This window comes from Petromyzon marinus (assembly GCF_048934315.1).
Source record: "Petromyzon marinus isolate PM22_M1 ecotype Great Lakes invasive population chromosome 68 unlocalized genomic scaffold, UKy_Petmar_22M1.pri1.0 chr68_unloc.1, whole genome shotgun sequence".
NCBI classification, from domain to species: domain Eukaryota; kingdom Metazoa; phylum Chordata; class Hyperoartia; order Petromyzontiformes; family Petromyzontidae; genus Petromyzon; species Petromyzon marinus.
The window spans coordinates 1,774,481-1,796,746 of record NW_027422597.1 but is presented as its reverse complement, the minus strand read 5'-3'; the positions used below and the strand labels follow the sequence as shown (position 1 = coordinate 1,796,746).

General features: G+C 45.9%; 1 protein-coding gene across 1 annotated transcript; it reads left to right on the top strand.

Annotated features, from left to right (window-relative positions):
* The first annotated feature begins 1,054 nt into the window (after positions 1-1,054).
* On the top strand, positions 1,055-22,046 carry LOC116937609 (uncharacterized). The gene is made up of 10 exons (XM_076058110.1): positions 1,055-1,644; positions 5,904-6,003; positions 6,358-6,486; positions 9,434-9,547; positions 10,255-10,377; positions 11,169-11,254; positions 11,391-11,679; positions 14,133-14,408; positions 17,791-17,966; positions 20,188-22,046. The coding sequence occupies exons 1-10, from the start codon at positions 1,588-1,590 to the stop codon at positions 20,350-20,352; spliced, it is 1,515 nt and encodes a 504-aa protein (XP_075914225.1). The 5' UTR covers positions 1,055-1,587; the 3' UTR covers positions 20,353-22,046.
* Positions 22,047-22,266: the final 220 nt, after the last annotated feature.

Below are 22,266 nucleotides of genomic sequence, written 5' to 3'. Positions count from 1 at the left end.
CGAAAAAAACTAAGAATATGAATTACTGCAGTCACGAAAGGTTTAAATCAAAATTTAAGGTGCTCATTCTTTGTGTTCTTACCACTGTGGGCGCCTCGGTGGCTAGGGGATGTTAACTTACCTCGCCTGGTACGCAGTAGGTCGTGGGCTCGCTCCCGACCCTTACCCCTGCTGTATATTTCGTGTCTGTGTGTGTCTCCCTCTCCCCAAGTGGAGGTCGCATGGATTTTTCTCTGGGTCCTCCGGTTTTTGCCCTCCACACTTGGAATCAATGCCACGTGTTTATGGTATTTGGCTGTTATAAATGTCCACGTGATACGACAATTTGTTGAGCTCTAAGTTGTTGTCGCTTCTGAAAAAGAGCAACCATATAGCTCAGTGGGCCCTCTCCTGACAATGTGAACAAATCTCGATGTTTCTACTTAGCAAATTATCTCGATTGACTTCCAACCCTTTATATTTGATTGCAGTAGACTCTCGATTATACGTGCTCATGACAGTGGAGGATGGCAGCGGATGATCCAAAAATATAAATTTTTACGCACATCTCTATTCCAAAAAAAACATTTACACAGGTATACATTGGTCGTTTTCAAGCACATCTGACGATTTTGACTGTTACTTTTTTGACATTTAGAACGAATATTAAAATGATTGACCGATCGACGCGCGTGCTCAGAGATAACACTTCCCTGCTCCTGCACATAAGACTCAGTCCACTAAGTGGGCGGCAGAGTCACGTCAATCAAAATAAATCAAACTCCGTCCACTGTTTTTTTTTTTTTAAAGGAAAAATATGCAACTGCTGTAGTGTCGATGCGATTACATAGATTTCGGATGAACCAAAGCACGCAATTTTTGGGTTTAAGAACGCTATTTGTGATATAAACGGAGGTATGCGCACCACTTGGCCATGTTACCGCACCCACAATAACGACTCTTATCATTCGACGAGCCAGCGTTGTCAGGGCTACAGCAGACACTGCCAACTCCCCTCTCTCATAAACTTAGCACCGTGAACCACGCAAGTGACCTTTGCAAGGAAACTCGCAGTAAGAAGAAGAAGAAGAAGAAGAAAAAAACAGGAACAGAAAACTTCTTCCCACACAGTGTCAACGAGCAACTGCCCGGTCTCTTCGTGAAGCGATTTAATCCGGCTGCGATTTAACTACCTTTGGAGGTGACAATGTAGAGAAGAAGCTTAAGAACTCATGGCCTCTGACAGAAAGGGGGTCGAGAAGCGACCACAAGAGGGCGAGGAGACGGGAGAGATACCGTCGAGGATACAGAGAAGCAAGTCGGACTTGGATTTTTCCCTCCATCGCATTTAGAATCAACGTCACACGTTTCGATTTGTGTGTTTGCTCTACAATTCCGACTTGATAAGCCCCCCCCCCCCCTTCGTTGAGCTGCTATACATTTGTGATAGCCAGGTCGCTTTTGAAAAAAAAAAAGAGTTACCTAGCTCAGTTGGGGGGGGGGGGGCCTTAACCCGGTGAAATGAAAAAATAAATTGTTTCAAAGTAGTTGAAGAGAGAAATCATATTGCGGAGCCGTCGTAGGAGGTGAGAGGTGAGGGGGAGCTTCATGGCCAAGCGGAGGAGCTCGCCTGGGCTGGCGCTAAGAGGAACACTCCTGCTGATGGTGAGGACCACCACTTAAAGTTCCATTCACTCGTTCATTCATTTGTAATGTCGAGGGCTGTAACCTTCATAGGGGAAGCATTGCTTCAGGGTGAATCATTGTTCCACATCCGGCAGTTGATGTTCTCTCCCTGGAGTGTTTTTTTCCTTTGGCGGCCGTTCCGTCGTGAAATCTCGACCTCCCGGCCATCGTTCGTTCACTCTATGACGCGTCCTTTCCAAGCTCAGTTACTTTTATAAACAGTCAAGATAATGTTTGTAACCTTCCTGTGTTATCTTATCCCACATGTTCCTCTTTCTGCCTCTCGACGAAATTCCAAACCTGCATCTTTCCAAGGTTTTTACGTGCGCGTTCCAGTTTTTAGCTCCATTTTTTTTCCATCAATGTCAACGTTTCTTAATGAGATTGAATTTCGTCTTTTAAACCAGGAGAGAGCCCATTGCTATTCACTACCTCTGTCTAAAGTGGCATGATGCAGTAATATTCACGAGTAAAGCCAATATAATGTATTATTTAAGTAATCGATTACTCTACCCGTTATCCATTTAATCACTCAACCAACCAGATAGCACAAAACTAAATTTCGATTTAAAGCTTTCGTGACTGCAATGATCCATCTTCTTTGGTTCTTTCGGTAAAGTCACCACGTAGAAGGAGAATAAAATAATAAATTGATAAAATAAAATAACACAATAATATTCTCACGACGTTTCGACCACAACACAAGCGGCCTTCATCAGGTGAAGGGACGAGACTGTCTGGTAGGACAGCGCTGGAGTGAAAAAGCCACGTTCAGATCACGACCTTTAAGCTGTGTGAGAGGCTAGAATTCGCTTTGCATTGAGAGAAGTTGCAACAGCAGAAGTTAGTGTAAATGCGGTTGGTATTACCTTAGAGTCGCGGCATCTCTTCAGAAAGGTGAGAGACTCGATTAGTTGAGCCTTCTTATCCCGGAGTCTGTTGAATGATCTTAAGGATGTGTGGAATCTCTCCCCGTAGAGGCGGTTAAATTTCGATTTAAAGCTTTCGTGACTGCAATGATTCATCTTCTTTGGTTCTTTCGGTAAAGTCACGTAGAAGGAGAATAAAATAATAAATTGATAAAAAAACGAATTCTAGCCTCTCACACAGCTTAAAGGTCGTGATCTGAACGTGGCTCTTTCACTCCAGCGCTGTCCTACCAGACAGTCTCGTCCCTTCACCTGATGAAGGCCGCTTGTGTTGTGGCCGAAACGTCGTGAGAATATTATTGTGTTATTTTATTTTCATCAATTTATTATTTTATTCTCCTTCTACGTGGTGGTGACTTTACCGAAAGAACCAAAGAAGATGAACACAAAACTAGTTGCGGGGAAGAAGAAAAAAAAAATCTAACCTCTTCCCACATGTGTTGCTGGACGGGAGGTGATGGCCAGGGCTTCGTGACGCCATTGGCACCGTGCGCCTTCAGGGATACAGGACGTGCGTGTGGCTGCCATTTTTGAAGGGGGTCTAAGCTATTGACCGCAAAACAGCAGTTTGTTTTTTTTTAAAGCTTGTTTGGCCAATTCACCAATTGAATAGAAGAAATCGTCACAAACTCACAACCTCTGCAAAATCACCTTTGTGCGTCGATCATTGCGCCTATGAGTGGTGGCAGAGAGCAAGGTGCAAATGCCGGGTTATGATTCCCCACCTGATTGTAACGACCACCCAGGTGTATGTCCTCATGTACATGACGGCTGTTCTCTGTGTGCCCTTCTCTCCTCCCCCAAACGATGCTGTGCGCTCGCTATTTCGAGTGAAATTGACAAACATCCCAACGGAGCGGGACCCACCTGAAAAAAAAAAAAGGGGTCTTGATACTTAGTGAGGCTGTTATGGGCATACCGGTGGATGAATTGCCTTGTTGCCGTCGCGTGACTCTAAATAAGATTGCGCGGCGCGTGTGAGATGACTAAAGATTGTAGGGAAAGTATGGATGAATCATAAGAATAGGTTTTACCCTTTTAACTGGCACAAAAAACTGACACCTTTATTCAAGGCATCATGTTTGCAATAACCACAACACAAGCAGTCAAAATGCAAACAAAAAAGACAACTCTGATAATAATATTGGCACTGTCCTTGAATTTTGTGCCAGTTAAAAGGGTAAAACCTATTCTTATAACTTGTTTCTGGCAAAGGAGGTCTCATAATATGGATGAATCAGCTAATGTTGCCTTCGTTAATGTACAGTGCATTCGTAAACTTGAGCCAGGTTTACAGCTTCGGTATCAGTCTGTCACTTTGCCGTTACAGTTCATGATACAGAGTTTATGGTCCCCAGCGATTGGATATATGACCTCTTGGTGAAATGTAGTCACGTTAATGTTTAAATCAGGTGACAACTCAAGATTGCAAGAGTAACCTGACATTGTGGTGTACAGAATGTACAATATGTGTGTATGCAGTAGTCCCTCGGTTTACGTTTTTAATCCTTTACACGAAAACTACCGCTGAACGAGATAACTTGTTAAATGAATATAGGAATTACACTTTAAAATCGTTAAACCGTTCCAAGATGATCTGAAGTTAACCTTAAATCGTCCTGCTTTGTTTTGAAGCTAATTACTTTCCTATTCTTCCTTTTCTTTTTTCGAATTCACTTTCGAGGCCATTGCTACCGCTATCAAATCACTTATGAGTTGAAATCTAAGTAGAAAGTGCTGAGCATGCAAGAGAGCTGTTTCCACTCCGTGAATTCCCATCTATTGTCCCTGGCCCATCCTTCCCTCCATCCCTAGGTGCCCATCGTAATTCCTGAACCCACTATCCTCCCTCCCCCCATACGCCATCCCTGTTCACCGTATCACTTTTAGCTACCCTCATTGTATCACTCCCCTTATAAAGCGCCTTGAAGCCAGTCGAGGTCTAAAGGCTTATAAATGGGCATCGCTGATTGGCTGAGGAATGCCCAGTCCCACTTTCGAGCGCTCGGATTGGCCGACTATCGCGACCGCGTGCATAATATAAAACAAACCGTTAATCAACGACGTTAACGTGAGTCAAAACCATAGAGACCTATGGGAGGTTAAACATTAAACTGAAAAAAACTCTTTACCGATGTCACTGTTAATCGAGAGACTACTGTATATTAAAAAAAAACAGAACACTGAGAGGACAATGAAAGTCGCCCTATTGTGAATGTGATCAAGCGCGATCTCTGAATCACGTAACTCACCACTGCCCAGTTGAAAAGGTAAGTTAAGAGCGCTGAGTATGCAAGAGAGCTGTTTTCACTCGCTCAAGACCCACCTCTTCTCTCTGGCCCATACTTCCCTCCAGGTACCCACCGTAATTCCTGGACCCACTATCCTCCCTCCCCCATACACCATCCCTATTCACCGTATCACTTTTAGCTACCCACATTGTACCACTCATATCCCCTTATAAAGCGCCTTGGATAAACCGGTCTAGAGCTGTCTTTGTTTCATTGCTGCTTGTTGTTGGGGTGACCACCTTTTCTCGACTCCGTGAGTTGGAATAAAACAAAATACAACGGCCACACATTCAGTTATTTTGAGCTGGTGATCTGGATTATGGTGAGAAGCCTTCGTTTGTACAATGCTGAATCTACTCGGGGTTTCTGTGATATCATAACGCTTGTTAGATTAAAGTTGTTCTGCTGCGCCTCCAGGCACATTCCGTCTTCTGAGTTTCTCATTCACAGGAAGTGATTCAATTGGTGGTTTAGACTTAGTACATTCTTCATCTTTTGCATGATGGTTAAAGCTTATAATGCGAGGCCTAGTTTTTCAATCCACTCAATGGCCTCCTGAGACGCTTAGTGGAGAAATGAAACACCTCCCAAAAGAGATATTAGTGTTCAAGTTGATACGTTCCATGGCCCGGGGGGTCATCCCTCAATTGTGAGAAAGGCAACCGCCATCGCCTGTGCTCTGTGCGAGTTCAGTTATTTGCGGTTTACCGCCTTCGAGGGGAGGTCTACGCCAGATGGCTGTGCTGCTGGATCAGTGATGAAGGTGTTGTTGGTTCTTTATGTTGCATGCGTGTCCACGATTCCATCTGCCTGGATAATGGGTTGGTGCCTGCTGCACCAATCGTTGCAGCCGATTTACACATTTGCCAGCGTGGTGAGTTTTACGCTCGTTACAGATGCTTCACGGAAACAACAGGGATAGGTTTTCTGAAACCGCCAGGGCTGTCGCATTCACAGGGTCACGACGTTTGTCGACGTCACCCTGAATCACTCCATTCCGTGTGAACCTTCTCCGCAGGTGTGTTGCGCACTGCAGGAGCTGCCGTCTGCCGCCAAGGAGTGTAGAGATGGATTCTACAAAACACCAGACGGAGTCTGCTGTCGGTTGTGCCCTGCGGGTAAACGGCAACACACAGGCACGGAGACTCCCAATCCCTGTGGAACGACAAAGCGTGGTGGCCAGGTGCTTCCTGTCCCCACCAAGTCACAGGCCCTACTCCCGTTGAAAGGAGTCGAACTGGGCCTTGCGTTTCCCCCCCCACCCCCCCCCCCCCACCTTGACCTCATCACCATCAGGCTACACAAAGTGGTTCGGTACTTATGAAATAAGTTTTCAGTCGAGCTACTGTACCCCGAACAGAACTTATAACACTGGTTGACTCTCAGTGCAGCCCGCGTCTCTCTGAACCAACTTGTGATCGCTGCGTGTTTGTACCAACGCCTTTGCTTGCTCGCGCTTCGTTGTCCTTCAGGGACGTTCAAGGTGGTGGACTGCATAGACGATGGAAGGAGGGCTTTTTGTGACCTGTGCCCTAAGGACACTTTCATGGACAGAGACAATCAGCAGGGGGAGTGCTCATGGTGCAGCAGCTGTGGTTCAGGTAAGTGGCAGCACAGCAAGTGGGTTGCTGTCATATCTGCAATGGGTTGTGACACTAAATCTTTTGTATGCATGATGGGTGTTCCTCTTGATACTCCCATTTTAACCGGCATGAAGCAGAAGGCAAAACTTGGCGAGCAAGTGACCAAAACGTTATAAAATTTGAGACAATCCCAGCTCAAACTAAATATTCCGATTGGCCCAAAATCATGATCTTGTCAAGAGACAACGAATGCCTGGGAACTCTCACATGCCACAGAAGATGACATCACAAAACCACATCTTAACTCCATTAGTAGACTCCTTTAGTCATGCTAGGGTTAGTCAATTGTGTCCATTTAACAGACAAATGGCAATGAAAATTGAAATGTGTAATTCTCAGAGCTAGAATTTTCCCAAATTAATTGAAAAATCTATTATAACACGATGGCTTTTTGGTGCAACTACTTAACATCAACTCGGTATAATTTTAGTGAGTCCAACTGAGTCGCAAACGTTGTCTTGGGAGCAACACTTTCATTACATCAACTCAACACAACATAACACAACCTACACTTGGGTATTGAACGCCCACCTAACCACGCTACGGCAGAACTAGACACGGTCCCGCTATCCCGGTCCGGACCACGAGCTGGGTCCCGGACCGCGTGGCTAGAGGCCATCTTCAACCCGACGTGGAACTTCATCACCAGCAACACGAAGAACCCCCAGCCCCTCAACGAGGGCCCCCGTTATATCGGCCCGGGCTGGGGCTGGCTCCGCCCCTCGCCCCACCCACCTTCTAGATCTCTCTCTCGAGCTCTTTCCCGAAGGCTCCCCCGAGAGCTCCTCTATACCACGTGACCACCCAGCGCCCCCCCCCCGTCCACCGGTGGCCCTCCTCCAATATCATCCGGTCACGTGTCAGCAGGTCAACCGGCGTATCGTGCCCCAACGTAACCCTGGCTGGCTGACGCTCTCTCTCTCGCTCCCTCACCGCGCACTGTATGTGGTAGGCCTCCACGCTTACCAGCGCTCACCCAAGCCCCGCTAGGACCGGTACTAAGCCCAGTAACCGGGTTGCACGTGATGTCGACACATTATCCGCCGTGGCCTCGCAAGCCCGGCACCACACAGTGACAATCACAGTCACTACATAATCACAGGCAGCTGAAATTCAGATTCAAATCCAGAATATTCCATGAATGTTGAAATTCGTTTTCACTATAAATAGCCAACCGTGCTATTCTTAGATTGTGCATAGTGTAGTGTATAATAGTGTAATGTATAGTAGTGTAATGTATAATAGTGTAATGTGTGTGTATGTATGTTTTACGCTTTTTGCACCGTTCGTAGCCAAACGTGCTAGTCGGAGGGTGTGTATAGTGTAGTGTATAGTGTAGTGTATAGAGTAGTGTATAGTGTAGTATATAGTTGTGTACATGTACGTATCCATAATATAGATTGATGGGTTAGATCACGTAAATATCAACGTGTCTTTGAACACTACCCCACCGAAACAGCCAATTCATAAGGCTTGTCACGTAAACAATACATACCAATTAATTCTAGATTTGAAGCTTCCGTGACTGCAAGGATTCATAGTCTTTGGTTTTTTCGGTAAAGTCACGTAGGTAAAATAAAATAAAAAGAAATCAACTAGATTAAATCACGACGTTTTGGAGGCAACACAAGCTTCCGTCTTCAGGTCAGAGTATCCGTTCATCTTTGGGGCCAGATGTACATGTTTTAATTCACTGGCCAGGTGGTGTTGGTAAGAAATGCAATGAGCCCTATGGTATAATGTTTTGATGAGAGAATTCTTTTGAGTCGGGTGGTGGTGGGAATCAGGCTTCAAGTAGGAGTCTGTGTGGGTGGACTTCCTGTAGACAGAATGTCCCAAAGAGCCATCGGTCCTCCTCTCAAACAGAACATCCAAGAATGGCAGCTTGCCATCTTTCTCCACTTCCATGGTGAATTTGATGGATGGGTGTCTGGAATTGATGTGGTCTAGGAAATGGTTCAATGCTGGGAGGCCATGTGGCCAGATGACGAAAGTGTCATCCACATATCTCTTCCATAGGGAAGGGCGAAGGGTGGATGCCTGGATGGCGTCCGATTCAAATTCCTCCATGAAAACATTGGCTATCACTGGTGACAAGGGGGAGCCCATAGGGGTACCCTCATTTTGTTTGTAGAAGGTACCATTCCAGGTAAAGTAAGTGTTGGTGAGGCAATGCCTAACCAGCGCAGGTACATCAGGGTTCAGTCCATGTTGGGCCAAATCTTCAATTATTGTTATGGTATCAGGCACTGGGGCCTTTGATGTGGTCTCTCTGTTTACCAGGGGCGGGGGGGGGGGGTTTATGTATGCATATCAACACATCAACTACAATGGATAACCATTACCGGATGGCTATTTATAGGGTAATCAGCTTGCAGAATGTACATGCACAAAGCACATGCGCAATGTATATACATTATGCATGCACATTATGCATATACACCATGCATGCACACAATGCCATTTTTTGAGTGCAAGAAATCACAATGTCTGTTATTGCTGCTCCTAGTTCATCACCATTGACGTATAGTGACCTGTATAGGCATGCAGTTAAACAGTGCAGTGGTATTACTTGATTGTTTACTTCCGCTCACGGCCTTGCCCAGTGACGATTATCTGAACCGGTCCAGGGCCTCCCCTAGGTCGACTCAGCCTGAAAAGAGTACCCGGTGCGGTGTGTAGTAAACATCGCCACTGGGGGAGACAAAGGCGGTCGGGCGTGGTGCTGCTGGCCACCCACCCCCTCGTGTACCGTTACCGGCCTTCATAGGTGCTGCTCGCTAACAGCACTTGCCCCTACAGTCTGTTACAGGCTACACGGGGGATCTTTGTATATGCATGTTGAACTTTCGCACCGTACGTAGCCAACCGTCTGCGCTGAGGCTCATCAACTTTCTCATTGCAGGTCAGCAGGTGGTTGTTAACTGTTCCGTGGCCCAGGACACGGTGTGTCGGTGCACGGAGGGGCTCCAGAGAGACGACGATTCGGGAATTTGCCTGCCTGAGGAGCCACACCCAGGTAGTTCCAGGGCTGCAAAGCCACTCAAGTCAACCACAATAAGCTGTTTTGTTTCTCAGCTGACAGTGGGAGCAAGGGACAGCCTGGCAACTGAAACGGCACAAGCTGTCCGCAGAAGAAGAAGCCCGAATTGAAACTCAACCACATGTCTATTGCAGGCTTCAGGGACTGCATGGCATGGTCAAACACAGCCACGTGTGATGTTATCAGCTCACTACCCTGTGCAATGCTGAACACCAAATCTGTATTGTCCCTACACAGACGTTTTAGGCTGGAGTCCCCTTGTATACAAATCTGCACACTGGGTAGTAGCGTATTTACTCCTCATTTTATAGGTTTGTGGTTCAAGCCCAACGGATATGCTAGTTAATTCTACTGGTGTATTCAACAAAATTAAATGCGCCATCAGCTTCACGGTGAATGATAGAGGTCGTTCTTTGGGAAAGGCGAATGATTAAAAAAAAACCGTGAAACTGCTGCAAATGACCATCTTTGAAAAAGCGCCTTCACGATATTTGCGTGATAAAATAAATGATAGAAATCATGCAAATAGCAATTATTTAATGGTTTGATTTTGATAGAGGTTGTGTTAATGCAACGTACTGCATTCGTATTCATCGCAATGTATCACATAGACCTGACAAGTAGGCGGAGAGGGAGCTGCTGTTCACAGCTTGTTGTTTTTTTCTCCTTCATAAAATCTTCAGACTCCACGCCAGTCGTGTTGGCGGCAGTCCTCATCATCGTCCTGACTGCACTCGTGTTGCTCATAGTTTACTTCAACATGAAGCCGAAGAGGTTGACTTTTAAAACGATGGTGAAGCGATCAGGTAAGTGGTAACGTTCTGTGCTTAATCCAAAGATCACATCCTGCTATTGGGGCTGCAATTATACATCTGCCAAAATGTGTTTCACTCATTATACAGTGAATTAAGATGCGCGGAGAAATCACGTCTCGGCACGAAGCCGCCTCTGAATGCTCTCTGCAGACACCACTGCACAGAATGATGAAAATGAGTTACATCCCTTTTGAGAGCTTTGGCTTCGGTGTCATTTGAAAAAGTCCCTTGGAGAGTGTTGCTACTGGTGACAGTCACCTCTGCCGTGCCTCCACTCTTCCAACAATATTTCACACCCGCGTGAAGTCGTGTTGGACAGGACGCTCAATTGAAGCGTCGTCGTTACTTCGTTCTGTGCTTGCCGCTCTTGTGACAAAGGGAGGAAGTTGACAATTGTCGAGGTCCCGAGGGGCATCGAGATAGGATTTGGACTGATTCAAAAACGACCTCAAAACTGTCTGTTCATGGTCTTTAGCCGCAGGTGATGACATCTTCATCTTGGCTATGAAGTTATGCAACTTTACATTCCAGTTAAGGTCTATCCAATCTTTAAATTATAGGAAACATTTAAAGGTTCTCCCTGACTCCAAGATCGCCATGTTTAGTTTTCTGTGTCGAACAATAGAACCGCATCGACTGTGCTATGAATCAGTGATTAACTATCTTCTTTGGTTCTTTCGGTAAAGTCACGTAGACTTTACCGAAAGAACCAAAGAAGATGAATCATTGCAGTCACGAAAGCTTTAAATAGTGATTAACTAATTGTATCTGATTTCTTTCAGACACTACTCATACAAATAATGAGCATGATGAAAGTCTACCGCTTGTTATCGTGCAAAATGAACACGAGGTGACACAAGGAGTTCAGGTAAACTCAACGCAGCATAGTGGCATGATGACCCTACTCTACATTGTTTCCGTGTGTCGGCATGCACCAGTACACTGAAAACTCCATCCCAGATAGACAGAAATAATCGTGACCGTGTCTTCTCCACACGCTACAGAGGAGCAATGAGAGCAGCGAGACAATGCAACAGATCCGAGAGAACAAAGAGAATCTCAAGGCCTGGCTCGGAGCGGATCCCTCGGCTTTCCTGGAGCATCTCAACGGCTTCAAATTGATTCCACGACACGTGCACCAAGCGGCCATCATCAAGGGCGGAGAGGAGAGTGTGGAGCTCGTTCTGGACCACTTCATCAGCCAGGGAGAGGCGCGCTGTGAGAAGCTGTGGGATGCCCTCTACTCTGTGAGGAAGCAATACGTGCAGCTGTGGAAGTGGATTCAGACACACGGTACGACCCACGTGAACGTACCACAAAAAAAACAACTACGACTAAACAATTTTTATATTACCAGCTGTAAGGGCCCTGACTGAGCTACGTATATCTTTATTTGATAGCAGCTCAAAGAAGTAGCTGAGATCATCATCATCATCATGTGGAAATGTGTAGCCGCAGCCAAATTCTCTAAATGCAGGGTTTTAAATGTGGAGGTGGAAACCAGAGGACCCGGAGAAAAATCCACACGACCAAGGTGAGAGAGTCACCGCAGACTCCAAATATACAGCAGCAGGCATCAGGGTTGGGATCGAATCCACGACCTCCTGAATACAAGGCGAGGTAGTTAACATCTAGCCACCGCAGTTTCCCACCAGTATATTGATACTGAATGGATTTTATTAGAATTAAAATCCTCACACTAACATTCTGACTTTAACATCCTGCTAATCCAACACATTAACACAGCTATTTCAATGCCAAATTCTCTCCCCCCTCCGCCGTTCCGAACATAGATGGACTCGTCCGTCTGAACAAAGCTCGTCGCTTTCCGTGGTGCTAATCTCCCAGTTACATGCTAATTTCTGACTTTAACATCCTGCTAATCCAACACATTAACACAGCTATTTCAAAACTAAATTCTCTCCCCCCTCCTCCGTTCCGAACATAGATGGACTCAATTCTAGATTTGAAGCTTTCGTGACTGCAAGGATCCATACTCTTTGGTTCTATTCGGTAAAGTCACCACGTAGGTAAAAAATAAAACAACAAAAATCACGACGTTTCGGCCACAACACAAGCGGCCTTCATCAGGTGAAGGGATCCCAGGCTGTCCCGAGGACATCGCTGGAGTGAAACACAGAGCCAAGCTCAGACCGCGACCTTTATGCTGTGTGCGAGGAAACAGAGCAATTCAGATCTACAAGCACAGACACAATTTCAACCGAGAAGATGGTTTCAAATTAAGCAACCATTGGAAAGATGTTCTAAATCGAACCAAACATTAAACTAATTTTCAATGGTACAGTATATTTTTCAAGTAGTGGTACCCCAAACTTTCTCAGCTCTTAAAAATTCCCTTTTCACACCATCAATAGGTAAGCTCCCCCTCCCCCCCTCGCCAACCGGCATGTTCACCCGCATGTACACCACCTCTACACCGTTCATCATGCTAAGTCGGCCAATCAAATGCTATTTTTTATGCTAATTCCTTTGTCAAGGCACCTTGTTTCCTCGCACACAGCTTAAAGGTCGCAGTCTGAGCGTGGCTGTGTTTCACTCCAGCGCTGGCCTCGGAACAGTCTGCTCCCTGCACCTGATGAAGGCCGCTTGTGTTGTGGCCAAAACGTCGTGATTTTTGTTGTTTTATTTTTTACCTACGTGGTGACTTTACCGAATAGAACCAAAGAGTATAGATGGACTCGTCCGTCTGAACAAAGCTCGTCGCTTTCCGTGGTGCTAATCTCCCAGTTACATGCTAATTTCTGACTTTAACATCCTGCTAATCCAACACATTAACACGGCTATTTCAATGCTAAATCCTTCTGTTGATATGTAAACTCTGACTTTAACATAGCTACTTCTGTGACCAGTCACATGCTGATCCCTCACACTAACATCATGCTAATCTCCCAGTTACATGCTCATTTCTGACTTTAACATCCTGCTAATCCAACACATTAACACGGCTACTTCAATGCTAAATTGTGCTGTTGATATGTAAACTCTGACTTTAACATAGCTACTTCCGTGACCAGTCACATGCTGATCCCTCACACTAACATCATGCTAATCTCCCAGTTACATGCTCATTTCTGACTTTAACATCCTGCTAATCCAACACATTAACACGGCTATTTCAATGCTAAATCCTTCTGTTGATATGTAAACTCCTTCGTCAAGGCGCTCTGCTCCTCCCACCCAGCTTAAAAGACGCTGCCAAGCTTAGCAGTGTTCACTGAAGTGCCGTCTTCCCGACAGTTCTGTTTCTTCACCTGAGGAAGGCTACTTGTGTCGTGGCCGAAACGTCGTGAGAAGTTTATTTTTTAAAAGTTAAATTTTTATTATTTTATTATTTCCATTCTACGTGGTGACTTTACCGAAAGAACCAAAGAAGATGAATCCCTGCAGTCACGAAAGCTTTAAATCGAGATGTTGTTAGAGTCAAGGAGGGAAAAATGGGGATATGCGTTGTTTTTGTAATGCTTTTCAACACGAGCTCGTCCTCGGGGGAAGTAATTAGCGACAATAACGCGACGTTTAAAGCCGCACAAGAATGACGCGACGCTACGTGTGGCTGAACAACGTCACGTTACGATTGAGTGTTTGAATACCGATGTGAACTTAAATATGTTATATGTTGTGCCTTGATTCCAGAAGCACAATTGTAGCGGAATAGGATGTAGAATCACTTAAAATCTGTGTTAAACGATTCGTTTGAAATTCATGTGAACCTCTGTTGACTGCAGGCGAGGCGTTGAGGGCCATTCGAGACAAGGAGTCGGATCTGAAGCTGTGGATCGCCAGAGACCCCAAGCATCTTCTGCTGCAGCTGATGAGCCGGGGACGGATCCCGAACGAGCTCTTCACCGAGGCCAAGGGCATCCGGGATGGCGCGGAGTGCGCGGAGCTTCTGCTCAACTTCTTCAAAGAGAGAGGGAATGACGACTGCCTCAAGCTGCTCTTTGCTCTGCAGGCCGTGCAGGATCATTATCCTGGAGTCAAGGAGTGGCTGGACGGCCTTGGTAGTAAAACAATCTTTGAGACACCTTCCACCACTTTCATGTTAACCAGCCATCATCCCTTCCAGTGACATGTCCTGCCCAAGTGTAGCCGGTGCGTGCTCAGCCGCGATGGATCGCACGTATACGTTGTGCCCTCTGCTAATTGCTGCAGAGAGCCAGGCGCGTTTGCTTAATCATTATAAGTGTAGTGTTCGATTTCACTCGGACAACTTTTGTCCTTCTTCGAACACCGCTTTATTTACAACTCTCCGCACGTCCTCCACATTCCACGGTATCCTGGTCGCCACGGCTCGCTCGCCGTTCTTCACTCGGCTCACTCGCCACCTTTGTCTCTCCACTCCCCCACGATTACTTCGCTTACTCCACCGCTAACCACTTCATCTCCGCTATCACCGTCGCTACGCTCTCTCCACTGCTGGCTGATTCTCTTCTTCAGCTCCGCTATCGTTACGCTCTCTCTACTGCTAGCTGATTCTGTTTTTCAGCTCCGCTCCACACTCTGTTTCCAAACTCTGTCTCCAAACTCTGTCTCCAAACTCTGTCTCCAAACTCTGTCTCCAAACTCTGTCTCCCAACTCTGTCCCCAAAACTCTGTCTCCAAAACTCTGTCTCCAAACTCTGTCTCCAAACTCTGTCTCCAAACTCTGTCTCCAAACTCTGTCTCCAAACTCTGTCTCAAAACTCTGTCTCTGAAATCTGTCTCCCAACTCTGTCTCCAAACTCTGTCTCCCAACTCTGTCTCCAAACTCTGTCCCCAAACTCTGTCTCCAAAACTCTGTCTCCAAACTCTGTCTCCCAAACTCTGTCTCCAAACTCTGTCTCCAAACTCTGTCTCCAAACTCTGTCTCCCAACTCTGTCTCCCAACTCTGTCTCCCAACTCTGTCTCCAAACTCTGTCTCCGAACTCTGTCTCCAAACTCTGTCTCCCAACTCTGTCTCCCAACTCTGTCTCCAAAACTCTGTCTCAAAACTCTGTCTCTGAAATCTGTCTCCCAACTCTGTCTCCAAACTCTGTCTCCCAACTCTGTCTCCAAACTCTATCCCCAAACTCTGTCTCCAAAACTCTGTCTCCAAAACTCTGTCTCCAAACTCTGTCTCCGAAACTCTGTCTCCCAACTCAGTCTCCAAACTCTGTCTCCAAACTCTGTCTCCCAACTCTGTCTCCAAACTCTGTCCCCAAAACTCTGTCTCCAAAACTCTGTCTCCAAACTCTGTCTCCAAACTCTGTCTCTCAAACTCTGTCTCCAAACTCTGTCTCCAAACTCCGTCTCCAAACTGTCTCCCAACTCTGTCTCCCAACTCTGTCTCCAAACTCTGTCTCCCAACTCTGTCTCCAAACTCTGTCTCCGAACTCTGTCTCCAAACTCTGTCTCCCAACTCTGTCTCCCAACTCTGTCTCCAAAACCCTGTCTCCAAAACTCTGTCTACAAACTCTCCTCTGCTGCTCCACGCCTTGCCTCGTCCATCTCCCAACCCCAACTCCCTCTCCAATTCCCGACTCCCCAATCTATCCACGCTCTCATCACACCCCAAATTAATCAACCCGCGTCCCAACGGCGTTTTCGCGCGCCCCGTGCACCTGTTGCTTCGCCAGACTTCAAGACGCCACTCCAGCCTTGACAACAGCACCAATCAATCACAGCCGTATTTTTGCTCCCCCAGCTTAATTGTCCTAACATGACCCGTACCGTCTTTGTTTCCATGCATTCACAGTGTTTGCGCTACGCACCTTCCTGCTCCACTACACAAGTGAAGGCAATGATGATCAGAGATAGGATTCCCCTCCAAGCCTCACGCGCACAGCAGCGTGTAGACTATTCAGAGTAGAGGGCACGCCTCCAATTCAGATTTGGGTTGGGCTACATGCTGCTGAGATTACAAATTACATTAGCTCAATTCCAACATAAAAAATGCAACAGTAAAATTAATATTACATTAATGTAATGTTAATGAATCGACTGACAGGAACTCTGTTAATGTTAATTGACTGTTGATCGGGGTAATCGCTTGCATCGCAACCGAAACGTCGTGATATATTATTGTTTTCTTAGTTTTTTCGGTAAAGTCACGTTGAAGAGAAACAACAAAATAATGAAATATATATAAAACAATAAAAAATTCTCACGACGTTTCGACCATAACTCAAACGGTCATCTTCAGGTGTGTGAAGATGACCGTTTGAGTTATGGTCGAAACGTCGTGAGAATTTTTTATTGTTTTATATATATATTATTATTTTGTTGTTTCTCTTCAACGTGACTTTACCGAAAAAACTAAGAATATGAATTACTGCAGTCACGAAAGCTTTAAATCAAAATATTATTGTTTGTTTTATTTTATTTTCTACCTACGTGACTTTACTGACAGAACCAAAGAGTATGGTGATAAAGATATTCACGATTAAGACTTTGATATTAACGTTGATTTAAATATGTAAAATACTCATCACAATTGGGTCTAGAGTATTAGCACTAGGTGTTCAGTCCCATCAACAGAGGGACTGAGCTGAGGTGTCGTTGTGACGTGTAGCATGATCAGTGGTGGTGGCGTGTTGGGTCACGATCGTAGGCAACGCAAATGCCCCTCGGAGGAGACACTTTGAAATGGCAATTTCACAAACCTCTGATGCTCATATGTTGTGGAGTCGCCCTCACTTCTCCGGAGGACAGAAACACAACGCGGAGACACAACTCATCATTGCTTCCGAACTTTATTATTGTTAGTTTAACACGTAGGAGTCGTTGGCATACGCGACCCATTTGTATCCACAGTGGAGTTTTTTTTTTTGGGGGTGGGATTGCATAAATATCAATGTGTCGTTAAGCCCGTAGCTACAGGCATCGTGCTGCTTGGAGGCGTATTGTTAAGTGGTACGCTCTTTAACTGTATGCCATATACAGATCACCATACGTGGATGGTGATTGCCTCTGAGCAGCCAATAGCTGGTGTTGCGATTTTTTTCCACACAAAAAGGGCAGGATGTACATCGTGTGCATGCATGATATGCATGCACACGATGTACATGCATTATGTATGTTGATTCATTGTGCATAATCAAACCAATAATGGATATCCGTGGTCATTTATGTGACTAAATTAACCCCCTCCCTCCGGTTCTCGCAACCCGATTATCTCACAAATCGCGACATCACATTTATCCCTCTTCGATTTAAGATAAAAAAATGGATTTCTCCACAACTCTTACTAATTGGCTGCGTCACATTATTCTTTTTTCGCAATCTAACCCAAACACCTCTTATGGATAAAATATTCTAGAGGGCTAACATTATGATGTCCAGCTGTCCAAAAGCACTCCAACCTGCTCTCGTCCACCCCTGAAGGCTGACTCAGTGCGTTCGGTGTCCCATCTGTGGTGTCGCAGACTTCCTCAGGAGACTCTCTAAATCCCACGTGGTTCTGAACAGCTACAGCGACTTTGTCCTCCGAGACAAAATCCGCTTCAAGACGAGGGAGCTCCTCGTGGCGCTGCGCGACGACCTGACGCCTCTGCTCTCCCAACTGCAGATCAGGAACATCCTCACCGACAACAGCGTGCGGGTAAAGTCCAACTAAGATCATCGTCATCACATTCATGATCGTTATTTATAATATCGTGAAAAGGTGTTTGGTATTCGGACACCGAGGTCTCGAACTGTCACAGCTTCGGTGTGGAACTCTGTCCCATTGGACATCCGCAACATCAAATGCACTCTGACTTTTAATTATTATTATATATATTTAAAAAAAAACAATATTGGCCAAGCAATAACAATGACGTAACGCGCCAGATTTTAGTGGCGTGTATCATGAGGTGAGGCTGTGACGGTTCTAGACCTTTTGGTGTCCGAAGAAGATTTGGATCGACGCTGCTGTGTAGAGTTCTACCACGAGCCTTCGGTGCGAGGCGAGAGTAGTGGGGCGAGGTGTGGTGGTGGCTGAAACTGGCGGTGACAAATGCAGGCGACTATTATCATTTGTCCTTGCTGGGGAAAGGGAGACATTGAAGAGCACGGAGAACAATGGCCGAGTCGAGTCGTGGGTTGGTGGATACCAAGGGGCGACATGAGGGAGGTTTTTTTGATGCCGCGATCACAAACCCGTGGACTTCTTCTTCTTCGCACACAGCTTAAAGGCCGTGATCTGAACGTGGCTTCTTCCACTCCAGCGCTGTCCTACCAGACAGTCTCGTCCCTTCACCTGATGAAGGCCGCTTGTGTTGTGGCCGAAACGTCGTGAGAATTTTGTTATTTTCTTTTCACCTACGTACGTGACTTTACCCAAATAGAACCAAAGAGTATGGATCCTAGCAGTCACGAAAGCTTCAAATCTAGAATTGAGGGAGGTTGTTCTGTAACCGTTGTGACTTGAGGACATTGCTCGATGATGACTTGGAGGGAACGGCATTGCAGTAGTCGAGGTGGAGGGCCTACCTAGGCCGCTGGCGACGGGGTTGGCGATATTTCTGGTACTCACCGGCCGCGAGTGGCGACGTAGTGGCTGACGTGAACGTCCAGAGACAAGGTGGAAGCATCCAGAGTGACACCAGTGAATTTGATGCGGTCCATAAGGGGAATGGTGGTGCCGGCGATCGTGATGTTGAGCGGAAGAGAGGGTGACATGAACCGTCGTCTGGTCCCAGTGAGTGTGGCTTCAGATTTGGCTCCATTTAAAGGAAGATCATGCGACTATAACCAGCGCTGCGAGGCTGTTGTGCACTCCGATAGATTTTCAATTACTTGACCAGTAGCGGGGTTCATTGGTGTGTATAATATAATTTCATCAGCATGATGAATTTAATTCCGAAACTATTAATAAGTCAGCAGGATGGGGGGGGGGGGGATGTGTAGATAACAAACAGCAGTGGCCCATACACGGAGCCCTGGGGGACCCTGCACGAGTCCTTTGTGAAAGTTTTAACACAGGAGGTTCTTATTCTTGGTTCTTTCGGTAAAGTCGCGCGACTTTACCGAAAGAACCAAGAATATGAATCCATGCAGTCACGAAAGCTTTAAATCAAAATTTAGAGGAGCTTCTCTTTCGGCCAAATCGGATGAGATTCATTTCAGGACTAATCCTCCGATTCCAAAGTGGGACTCAGGAAGACTGGTAAGCTGTAGGTGATGAACAGGATCGAAAGTTCATGAAATGTGCAGACCAACGAGAGCCGGGATTGCACGGGAGTCGATCATTGAAAGAATGTCATCGAAGACTCTGGCGTTATGGGAAGAGGTAATGTGAGTCTTAAGTTGGGCAAGGGTAAGACTGTCACGAAAGCACTCGATATGATTTCTCGTCTTTACAGAACATTTCCCATTGTGAGTCGACTACGGAATTCGTTGACAGTGATGAAGCAGAGTTATCAGCAGTTGCGTGCTAAGTGTGCGTCTGATGTAAATCCTTTTAGTGCTGGTTTTGTCTTCCAACTTTTGGGGGAAATCACGTGATCAATGTGGCCAGTATTCTGCAGTCTTAAGTCCCGAATAGCAAAACTACATTTATCCGGAAGTATTTTTTTTCCCATATATATTGGATCAAGTTACTGTAGCCACGGGCGTTAGAGATTAACGGAGCCAATTTTAAACCTTTGGTTGGGAGGCCTGAACAAAAATCATGGGACCTTGTTGTGCGTGGGCACACGATCACGCACACCGAGTCATTAGCATTGCTTCACGACCGAAACAACGCAAACGCAGAGTGCTTCTGGAGTGTTGCAGGCAAGCGGCTCTGAAGAACCGCCATCGCTACAGAAACGTCGTTCCGCTCGTGTGTCCACCCGCAGGCCGTGAAGGAGATGCAAGCTCGGCAAGGCAGCGAGAAGGCGACACAGCACATGGTGGAGCTGGTGATGGCGAGGGGGCGACCCAGGGTCAAGCAGTTTTGGGAGGCGCTGTGGGACCTCAGGGAAAGTTACCCAGACCTGGAGAACGTCTTTGAGAAGTTCTAATGGGTGGAACCGGAGAGCGAGAGGGGAAGACCCTAACGGAGAATGGCTTGACGATGACACCACGACGAGATTGGTGCCGGAATGATGATGCGGCCACTACTTTAGCATATTGGCACGACAAGACAGGGAGAGAGAGAGAGAGAGAGGAAAGTGGGGAACAACAAATCACGAAATGTGCGGTGGACCACCTCCTACTACGGGGATATCTGCCCATGGATCATGATGATGATGATGTGTGAGTTATGGTACAGTGGTTAGCGCACTGCACACTAAACACGGTGGCTTGGAGATGTTATCTATCCCGCCTGGTATGCAGGGGAATGTGGATTCGATCCGGACCCTGGCGATGCCTGCTGCTCTTCTATATTTGTAGTTTGCGTCTCTCTCTCTCTCTCTCTTCACGTGGTGGATTTGTCGCACCAGTTCACGCTTATAATCAACGTCACGCATTATTTGGCTCCTGCTATACATTTCCACGTGCTAATATCAGCTCCTTCGTTGAGCTAACATTTGTGGAAGGCAGGTTGCTTCTGAAAATGAGCTACACAGCTCAAGTGGGGCCTTACCTGGTAAAAGAAAAATGTATCTTTGTTTTTTTTCGGTAAAGTCACGTAGAAATAAGAAAAAATAAAATTACATAATATATTAAGTCACGTAGAAATAATAAAACATGCAATTATATAATATATTATGTTATGTAATTAATTCCTGCAGTCACGAAAGCATCAAATCGAGTTTAAAAGCAAAATGTGTTTAGTTTTTTTTATATCGTTATCTACGATTGTTGCTGATAACCGTGAAGCAATGTGTTCAATCAAAAGTGAGATTTACGTTACATTATTTAGGGTGACATGGCTATGGCACAATCTAGAAAGGTGATTATTTACCACCAGCCAACAGGGAATATTTTTCGATTTAAAGCTTTCGTGACTGCAATGATTCATCTTCTTTGGTTCTTTCGGTAAAGTCACGTAGAATGAGAATAAAATAATAAATTGATAAAATAAAATAACACAATAATATTCTCACGACGTTTCGGCCACAACACAAGCGGCCTTCATCAGGTGAAGGGACGAGACTGTCTGGTAGGACAGCGATGGAGCTTCACCTGATGAAGGCCGCTTGTGTTGTGGCCGAAACGTCGTGAGAATATTATTGTGTTATTTTATTTTATCAATTTATTATTTTATTCTCATTCTACGTGACTTTACCGAAAGAACCAAAGAAGATGAATCATTGCAGTCACGAAAGCTTTAAATCGAAAGGGAATATTTTCTTCTGGAATATTGGTCTGTGACCGTGCACTGGTGCCTTGTGTTTGTTATTGTAACGTTGTGACCCTACTGGACATCTGGTGAGATGTTAAATACCTCGCCTTGTATACAGGAGATCGTGGGTTCGTTCCTGACCCTGACGACGCCTGCCGCTGTATATTTGGAGTTTGTGAGTGTCTCTCTCTCTCTCCATGGTGGTCGCGTGGATTTTTCTCCATGTCCTCCGTTTTTAAGAAGTAGTTTTATCCGCGAAAAGCAGCTGTATAGCTCATCGGATTCCTTCTGCAGTATAAATATTCTCAATCTAGTCAAATGTGACAAGTCCTTTGCAAAAAAAAAACCCAGCTGTTGCTGATACGTACAGCTAACTTGCGTTTTCTTATGCGGTACTTTAAATTAATAAAATGTGATCACTTCCTATTGCCGGGTGCTCCTTATATCACCTCACACAATACAACACAGAGACCCCCCGTGTAGCCCATAACAGACTGTTGGGGCAAGTGGCTGTTTGCGGTTGTGAGTAGCAGCACCTACGATGAAGGCCGGCATTTTGGCACGCGAGGGGGTGGGTGGCCAGCACCCCACGCACGACCGCCTTTGTCTCCCCAGTGGAGATGCTTACACGCCCCACCAGGTACTC